The sequence below is a fragment of the Pseudopipra pipra genome, chromosome 18 (genome assembly GCF_036250125.1).
Source record: "Pseudopipra pipra isolate bDixPip1 chromosome 18, bDixPip1.hap1, whole genome shotgun sequence".
In the NCBI taxonomy this organism is placed as follows: Eukaryota; Metazoa; Chordata; class Aves; order Passeriformes; family Pipridae; genus Pseudopipra; species Pseudopipra pipra.
In genome coordinates, this window is record NC_087566.1 from 8,051,020 (window position 1) to 8,059,829 (window position 8,810).

Consider the following 8,810-nt stretch of genomic DNA (forward strand, 5'->3'; position numbering starts at 1 on the left):
CCAAGCATCCCATTATCCATCCCAAACCCCAGGAACCAGCTCCCTTTTCCTGTTCTTCCCCAGGAATGGGGAGAACACAGGTTTGGTTGCCACCTGTTCTTGAATACCTTTATTCTTCTTGTATAAATAAACACCTTTGGTGGGAGCATCTGTAAAATGTCTTTATTTTAGGAGGAAGATCCCTCCAGCCCTCATTAATCTCCGGCTGCACCAGTGGGATGGAGATGAGACCCAGCCCAAAGGGTGACTGGCTAATTAGCCCTGCTAATGCCATCTGCTGCACCCCCTTAATTAGGCTTCTCAGAGACCTGCTGCAGCTCTTCCAGTACCACTTCCCAAAGCCCCAGGGCTGCCAACAGCACAGGAACACAGACCCAGGGCAGGTAAGGGTGGAACGGGGATTCCCAGACCCCCTGTCCAGCACCAGGGAAACACCCTCAGAGAAGGTTCATGGAACAGATTTTTACTGCACAACGTTTTGAGACAGCATCAGATAAACTTTATTCCAAGGAATTTACAAAACTGGGATAATGCGAGAAGCTTTTGACCTCTGACCCTCAGTCCTGCTCCGTGTGGGGCAGATCCATCCAACTGCTCCCTGTTGGGTGACACCTGCTGTGCCTGAGCAGGACAAGGCAGGACACACCCTGGGAGCTCAGCCTGGCATAAATCCTGTCCTGGGATTGCACAAGGAGCCCACACGGACACAGAACCCAGGTAGGGCCAAGGTTTTGCTGCCTTGGGGGTGCTGGGGGCAATCGGAGACGTAAAAACCTGAAGTTTGCTCTCACAGATTAAAAATAGATACTTAGAAAATGGTCACTGCCTAAAAATTTAAATCCAAGGTGGGAATTTACTTGTGCTCTGACTAGAGTGGGGCAGAGCACAGGAACAGGGCCAAGAGCTCCGTGTCTTCCAGCACTGGTGGCTCATTCCTCGGGGGATCCGGCCCCTGGGCTCTGGGCTTTGGCCTTAAGGGAAGGGGAAAAGAAAGGAAAAATACTCTTTTCAAATATTACTTGATAATAAGCAATTGATAAAAAGCTCTCTGAAGCAGGAAAAATGTAAAATAACTCCTTGTCCTGGCAAAGCTATCACAAGGGGTAACAGCCAGGGACTGTCCTGTCCTCCCTGCCCATCTCCCTTGCAGGAGGAGCCCAGTGGGAGCCCCGGAGCAGCACTGGGACCCCTGGAACTCCCACGCCCTGAGCCCTGCAGGGCTGGGACCCATGTGCCCAGATCCCAGCCCATCCCACTGCCAGAGCTGCCCCTGCAGCCTCACCTTGGAGCTCCTGCGCCTGAGGCCGATGCGCCCGTCCTGCAGCCTGAGGCTCCTTCCTCCAGTGCTGGGGCTGTGGGGGATCAACAGGGACACCTTCAGAGGAGGCAAACACACCTGGGACAGGTGAGCATCACAGCAGGGACATGGGGAAGGGGTCAGGGAGAAGCTCCTGTGTCTCCCCTGAGCCCTGACCCAGGTATTTCTGTAACAGAACCAGCTCCTGTTCAGAGCCTGAGGAGAGCAGAGCACTGCCATGGACAGGTAACCAGGTGTCATCCTGCATTTTATCCCAGGGGCTACTTTGTCCATTCTATTTTGAGGTAAGAAGCTAAATTTGTTTGAATCTCAGATAAGCACCAGCCAAGTTCAACTGAGTCCATTTGAAAGCCTGTGAAAAGCTTTTCAGCTACAGACAAATTCAAGAGAATCCAGATCTGCACCTCAAGGAAGGGGAAGAGAACAGAAGGCAAAGGTGGTACCTTGGCTGGGCTGGAGCAGCTCTGGAGAAGCTGGAGGTGAAGGTTTCTCCATGGAAGTGCTGAGCAGGTCTGGCTCGTGGCGTTGTCCCCCCTGCAGCTTCACCTGTCCCTCTGTCCTTTGGTCTCCCCTGGCTGCCATTCCCCTTCCTGGGCTTGCCCTGCATGTTGGGAGCATCAGCAGCTCCCGGGGAACAGGACAATGGTGTGTTCCTGGCGTTGGCCATGTCATCCCTCAGCTTGGTCCCTCGGGCAGGGCAGCCCAGCCCTGACTGCCCAAAGCCTTCTGTGTGCCGAGGAGAAACATCTCCTGCAAGGACAGAACACGGAGCTTAACAGGAACAGCACCTGCAGCACCAGCCCCTGGAGAGAACAGAACCAGACCCATTTCCATCCCTGCAACCCAAGGCTCCATAACAGAGATCGTTGAGGACCCAGAGTTTAGTGATTTAATCCTCCCAGACTGGGGGAGAGGACTGAAGATTTTTCAATTTAGAGACAGAACAGGGTAACAGCACCAGCACAGAGCACGTTTGATGTGCCCCAACCACAGAGCAGAGTGAGCCTGTGCTGTGCCCACCTTGGTGCCTGCTCCGTCGCCGCGCCGGCTCCGGCGATTCCCGTCTCTCCGGGGCTGGAGCAGCGGCCGCAGGGCTGGCCGGGCGCAGGTCACACTGGTGCTGCAGCAGAACACACAGACACTGCTCACATCACACCCCACCCAACTATTCCTGGGAAACACTGAGCAGCAGCACCCCCCGCAAAGGAGAAGGTTAGTAGGGAATTGTTGTCATGGAATCCCAGAAGGGACCTTAAAGCTGATCCAGTTCCACCCCCTGCCAGGTTGGACAGGGCTTGGAGCAACCCAAGCTAGTGGGAGGTGTCCCTGCCCATGGCAGGGGCTGGAACTGGATGGGCTCTAAGGTCCCTTCCAACCCAAACTATTCTGGGATAACCTATGAAATGGTATCAGATCTCATTTCCAACAACCCTGATTTTACTCTCCCCCAGGATAGGAGAGGAAAGGCCCAGAACAACCACCCAAACTCCAGCTGCACCAGTCTGTTGGGACCAAGAGTGTGAAAGAGCCATGACATAGAAAATGAGTGAGCTCAGCATTTTCCAATCCTGTCTGTAACAGCAGCAGATTCCAGAGGGCACACCACTCCCAGGTCTGTTCTCTACTTCCTCTCCCACCCACACAGTTTTGCCCTTGTTCTCCTCTCCCCCCTCAGCTGACTCACATCCAGGTTTCTGCAACATTTTCTGTATGAGTCAAATACTTCAATTGTGCAATTTCAGCCCTTTTGTTTAGTTTCTGTTACAAGAGCTTTAAAATAATCTGGTACTTTTCAGTCAGAGCCTCACCCTGGCACAACCCTCCAGCTGGACCCCAGGGACAGTTACCTGAATTCCTAAAATGTACCCCCAAGAGCCCTCAGGACTCAGCACGTCCTTGAGCTGGATGTGACACGACAGATCACGTCCTGTTCAGTACCTGATGATGGAAGAGAATCTCCTCTTCCAGTTGGATGCCACAAAATTCACATGGAATCATGATGTTTCCATCTGCCTGGACAGCTTGGGGCTGGGATGAAGGGAGAGTCCTCCAGCTGTTGGAGCCAACAGCAACCAGACCATCGTAGTCCCATGGATTTGGAGAAGAGCTTCTCTTACTGAACGAGGCAAAGGCACTTGCTGGGTTACACCCCGTCTGTTACACAAGAAACACAGAAAAATCACCTTTCCTGCTGAGCCAGGGGACTCTAAAAACCACTTTCCTTGGCAAAGACCCAACTAACTGCCAGAGTTCTCTCAGTGTCACTGTGTCAACCACACCCTTTCCAGTCACAGTAAAGTCTTTACTTCAAACCCCAAGACACAAGGTAGCCCCAAACCTGGTGAAGGATCAGCTCCTCGGCAGGGCAGAGCTCCTCACAGAACTCACAGGGCAACATGATGGTCTCCGTGTCTGCAAGGGAAGGGAAGGAAACATCCTCTATTGTGGAGAGTCTGGAGCAGCTGGAGTGACTGATCTTCACAATTCCTGAGCACCAGGCTCTGGTCTGTGCTGGGACAGCACCCAGAGCAAACGCTGAGGAAACAGCTCCTCCCGTCCCACTCGCTGAGCTTCACATCACCCAGAGGAGAGCAGTGCTTTGGGGTCAAAGATGGAGTGAATGGTCTGGGAAAAACACCTCTTACTGCCCTCAATAAACCCTTCAGTGCCATTTGTCCTTCCAAAGTAAGCTGCTCTCCAGGCCTCTCCCAGATCCTACTTCCCATCATGTCTAATTTCCATGAGAACATCCCTCCCTGGCTGTGGTGGGGCTCCCACCACTAACCAAGGTCAGAGACCCCCCACAGCTTTTATTCCTTCTTCCCTTGCTTTGCCTTAGGAGGAGTCTAAGAGACTAATTTTGACATTTTAAAATACCTAGATAATTTTTAACATTCCCAGTCCAATCTTTCCTTCTCCCTTCCCTCAAATTTAAGGAAACCCCCCACCACCACCACCATATTTAATATTTACACTTACTTTTTCTGCAGTTTGAGGTGGTAAAAGACCCTGGAGAGTCGTAGGAGAAGGTGTTTGACTGCTGTGTCTCACTGAGGTGGGCAGCTGACCCGGGCTCTTTGGTGTAGTCATATTCCCAGAAGTCCCTGGGAATTCCAGCTGCAGTGTTAGGGTGAGGATTATTCTCATTTTGCAGGCTGAGAGCCAATGCGTAGTCTAACTCAGCATTCCACTCCTCTGGAAGTGGGGAATGAGGGATTTCATTTCTCTCCAGCTGCTCCAGCTCATCCTCTTCAAAAGATAAATATTGTAAATTTGAGAAAACATTAAGCCTGCCCCCAGCAGTTCCCTCCCAGGACACTCCCGGAGTTCAGCCTTTCAAAGCCAAGGACAGCTGTCCCAAATTCAGGAGGATGAACAAGGAGAATCATCCCGGGTTTGTTTGTACCAAGCAAAAAAAGGAGAAAAATAAGGAAGTTGTAACTTCCTTCTTACTCCAAAAGCTTGAACTGAGGCTTCTTGGGAGCTTTAGTGACTACACTGAGCAAGTTATTAATACCCTGTAACCTCATCCCTTTTACAAGGCTGAAACACTCCAGCTTTGTTTTTTCAGTATATTGATAAGAAAACAAATTATTCTTAATGACACTGTATTTGACAACAGTGGGAATTACACAGAAGAAACCCACGAAATGTCACAGTTTCAAAATTTTCATGGGTTTTAATTTTGTTTTCTGGTAGGGAAGCTGCACTGGAAGGAAAACCAGGCTTCCAGAGGCTGCACTGAAAGGAAATCAGGATTCCAGACTTCTGATTTCTTTGATTCTCCTGCTCCTGTTTTCCCCCTCACAGCTGCCCTAAATCTGCTCCTCCCCCTGGGCTCCCCCCCAGCCCAGCACAGGTACCTGGTTTCAGTCGGTTCCTCACACCTCGCAGACTTCCCTCCTCGTTCCCAAATCCTGGTGCTGTCCCGCTCCCTCGGGGTTTCTCCTCTGTCCCACAGACCCGGGGGTGCTCCTTGAGGTCCCTCAGCAGGACATTCCGGCCGCAGTCCCCGCAGGGCTCGGTCCTGGCCCCGCAGTAGCTCTCGTGCTCCTGGAGCTTGTTGAAGGCCAGCGGGATGTCACAGAACTGGCAGAGCACGGGGCGCAGGGGACACGCTGACTCCTGCAAGACACACAGGGATGGCTCTTCCCACGTTAGGCAAAGGAGGAGGGAGGGTCTCAGTCTGCTCAGGGGTTCAGCACTCTGTTGTTTCCTCATCCAAAGCCTCACTAAAAAATAGCCTGGAATAAGATACGACCCCAGAAACGTAACAACAACGCGTTGTATGACCTGTGTACCACAAACTGAAGCTCTCCAGATACTCAGAGCATCGTTTGAAATTATTTTTGACCTGGACAGCAGGTTCACATGGAGGTTTTTGAAGGTGGCTTTTAGATACAGACCTGAAATCCAAGGACATTTCACTGAGTACAGCTAAAAACCACCTTGGTGTGTGTTCTGCAGGGAACAGACTTACACCTCATTTACTACTCAGCAAAAACTGCTTGTAAATATTCTTTACCCCATACTCGACCAACAGGTAAGTTGCCCTTTAAAAGAGGTTAAAAATAGATAAAATACCTGTTATAACTGCAGATGCTGCAATAATAAAACAGCACTGTTTGCTTTGCAAACAAAGCCAAAAGCGTCACACACAAAGGGGCAGGATAAGCCACTTCCAGGGTTTAGAACTGGACAGATTTCCAAGGAAAATCCTTTTTCCCCTCAGCAATAAACAGGCTGAGGTGGCACTTCCAGAGCTGCCTTTAAATGAGCCCACGGGAAGGGACTGACATTTATAACAAGACTGCCTGTGACAGCAGCCAAGTGGATTCAGAACTCAGAAAATCCCACTGTGTCCTATTTTAGTTTATTTTACAGGCTATTTTTAAAGTCTGTTTGGACAGAAGTTATTGCAACTCACATATAATAAGGAGTTATTAAAACTCAATCCCTGCAGCAGAGGCAGAAACATAAAATGGTAAAGGAATGGACAAAAAGCCAGGTTAATTATATTTTGAAATACTTATTTTTCACCTTAATCACTAATAAGGACAAAAAATTACCAGTTATCACAGATGGCTTGACATGAAGACCCTATGTGGCTCCAGCACTTTAAGGCAGTTTCCAACCCCCTTCTCCCAGAAAGTGTGAATTTAGGAAGCATCACTCAATAAAAGGATGCACAAACCACAGGCTGGAATTCTGGCTGACAGGAAGGCTCTGGAATCAGTGCTTGGAAACACCACAGAGTCTCTCCCAAGGGTTTAAGAAGAGAAAATCCACCAACCTCGTGATCCTTAAGGAGACTGTTTTCAATCTTCATCCTACACTTGCAGGTCACCTGCAGCAAACAGATCTGGTTGGATTAATTGCCACAGAAATCAGCAGTTTCAGAGGGGGAATGTGTTTCTCACCTGCACATGCTCAGACTCAATGTGGTTCTTCATCTCAGACTTTGGGATGGAGTCACTGCAGTAGGGACATATTTCAATATTCCTGCGACAGTGGATTTCATGGATGAGGAAATTAACTGCAGGAATGTCCTTTTTGCTGGGAGAAAATCACTGAGGTTACTGGGCAGAAACACACTGACAACAAATTCAAAAAGTTGTTCATAACAAAAAAATAATGCTAAGGAAGATTTTGATGAATTCATGGTTTAAAGTGATTGAGTAACTCCAGAGAAAGGCCCAGCCAGGCCTCAAGGTTCCTGCACAGGTGGATATTAATGTATTTAGCACCCAAAAATCACATTGCATTAAGATAAAATCCAGGTGCATTTATTTCCTTATGTGAAAAGTGAATCATGCAGCACAAACAAGTTATCACTGGTGCAAGTTAATACACTAACCTGAGGAGATAAAAGCTTCTGCCTGAAAATAACTTGGCTATGAGAGGTCAAACATTGTTCCCTTGTTCAGGGAATGATGAAATCATGGAATGGTTTGGGTTGGCAGGGACCTTCAAGCTCATCCAGTTCCACCCCTGCATGGGCAGGGACACCTTCCATAGCCCAGGTTGCTCAGAGCCCCAGCACTAACAACACTACTCTGTACCCCAAAATTCCCCAGCTCTTATTTCTAAGATGCCCATTTTCCTCCCCTGAGGACAGGAAAGGACCAAAGACAAAAGGACCAAAAAGAACCGAGGTGCCAGGAGCTCAGTCCTCACTCCTGCCTCAAGCAGGAAGCATTGCTTCTAGATGGATGTATCATCCCCCCTCCAGGAAATCAGCCCTGAAAACACCCAAATTAACTGTATAACCTCTTGCTCCAACTCCAGCTGTTCATGTTTCTTTTTTTTTGCCAAAACCCTGGTAAAGCAACAAGGCCCCACAGCAGCGTCTGAGCTGCGCAGACCAAACAAACCCGGATGATGTTGCAAGAAGCCCTTTGGGTTCTGTTGTCTCTTTGAAAAAAAACAACACTGAAGAAGTTGATTTCTTTAACTGCTTGTAGTCAGGACCCAATTTGTGAGGTGAGGTCGTTATCAGTCACTGAATTACCATCACTGGGAGCTGCTGTCAGAGAGAAGAACTTCCACAACAACATATGCTTAGGGCTTCTATTTTTATATTTCTCCTGAGCTTCTGAGGCACAGAGCTACTGAAGGAAAACCTGAAATCGTGTGGATTTCACTGAAAACCGAGTCTGTATTTCTATCTGAACGCTTTAGTTTCTCCCTAACAGCCTGTTAAGAAACTTGAGTAAAAGTGGAGAAAATTACAAGGCGTTAATAGCTGAGAAGGTAAAAACGACGCCCAAGCGTTTGTCTATAAAGGCAGTAGTTATTCCGCTGGATCGCCGGTGTTTCCAGCATTCCACAGAGTCCTACCCCGGTTCAACGCGGCTCCGGCCCGGCCCAGCCCTCACCGACCCCGGCCCGGCCTTACCAGTTCCCGCAGAGCCGGGACTCGGCCCCGGGCACGGCGGCGATGGCCATGGCTGGGCCGGTGCCCCGAGGGGCTGCTGCTGCTGCTGCTGCTGCCCCTTCCCCTGGCGGGGAGCGAATGAGAAAAGGAGGGAAGGAGGAAGGGAGCGAGTGAGGGGGTAGCGCGGCCCGGCGGGTGCCGCTGGCGGGCGCCCCCAGCCCGGCCCGGGGCGGTTGCAGAGGTCGGTCCCGGGGCTCCGGGGCTCCGGCCGCTCGCTCGGCCCTGGGCCCGGCGGGTGCCGCTCGCAGGTCCCTCAGGGCTCGGCGGGTGCCCCCGAGGGGTCGGTGGCCGGGTGGCGGTCGCGGCTACTCCGGGGCTCGGCGGGTGCCGATCGCGGGGCGTCCGCAGGCCCGACCCGGCTTAGTGTCGGCGCCCCTGATCCGTGTCAGTCACCGCTCCCGGTACCTCGCGTCCCCAAACCCAGCCCGGGCCGCTCTCGCCGCCTCCGCGTCAGCCCCAGCGTCCCCAACCCCGACTCGCGTCTCTCACGCGTATCCCCAAATCCCCTTCCCACCAGCGCTGCGGATACCCCCCAGCTCCCCAAGCCCTCCCCGA

General features: G+C 51.1%; 1 protein-coding gene across 2 annotated transcripts; it reads right to left on the reverse strand.

Annotated features, from left to right (window-relative positions):
- Positions 1-476: 476 nt before the first annotated feature.
- Positions 477-8,762, reverse strand: TRAFD1 (TRAF-type zinc finger domain containing 1). 2 transcript variants are annotated; one of them, XM_064674983.1, is made up of 11 exons: positions 8,217-8,762; positions 6,739-6,874; positions 6,612-6,665; positions 5,182-5,443; positions 4,298-4,567; positions 3,657-3,730; positions 3,257-3,472; positions 2,339-2,438; positions 1,762-2,068; positions 1,283-1,352; positions 477-971 (listed from the first exon to the last, which is right to left on the reverse strand). In XM_064674983.1, the coding sequence occupies exons 1-11, from the start codon at positions 8,264-8,266 to the stop codon at positions 930-932; spliced, it is 1,581 nt and encodes a 526-aa protein (XP_064531053.1). In that variant the 5' UTR covers positions 8,267-8,762; the 3' UTR covers positions 477-929. The 2 variants fall into 2 exon arrangements, with proteins under 2 accessions (XP_064531053.1, XP_064531054.1); XM_064674984.1 differs by lacking the exon at positions 8,217-8,762 and adding an exon at positions 7,830-8,210.
- Between the last annotated feature and the right edge of the window lie 48 nt (positions 8,763-8,810).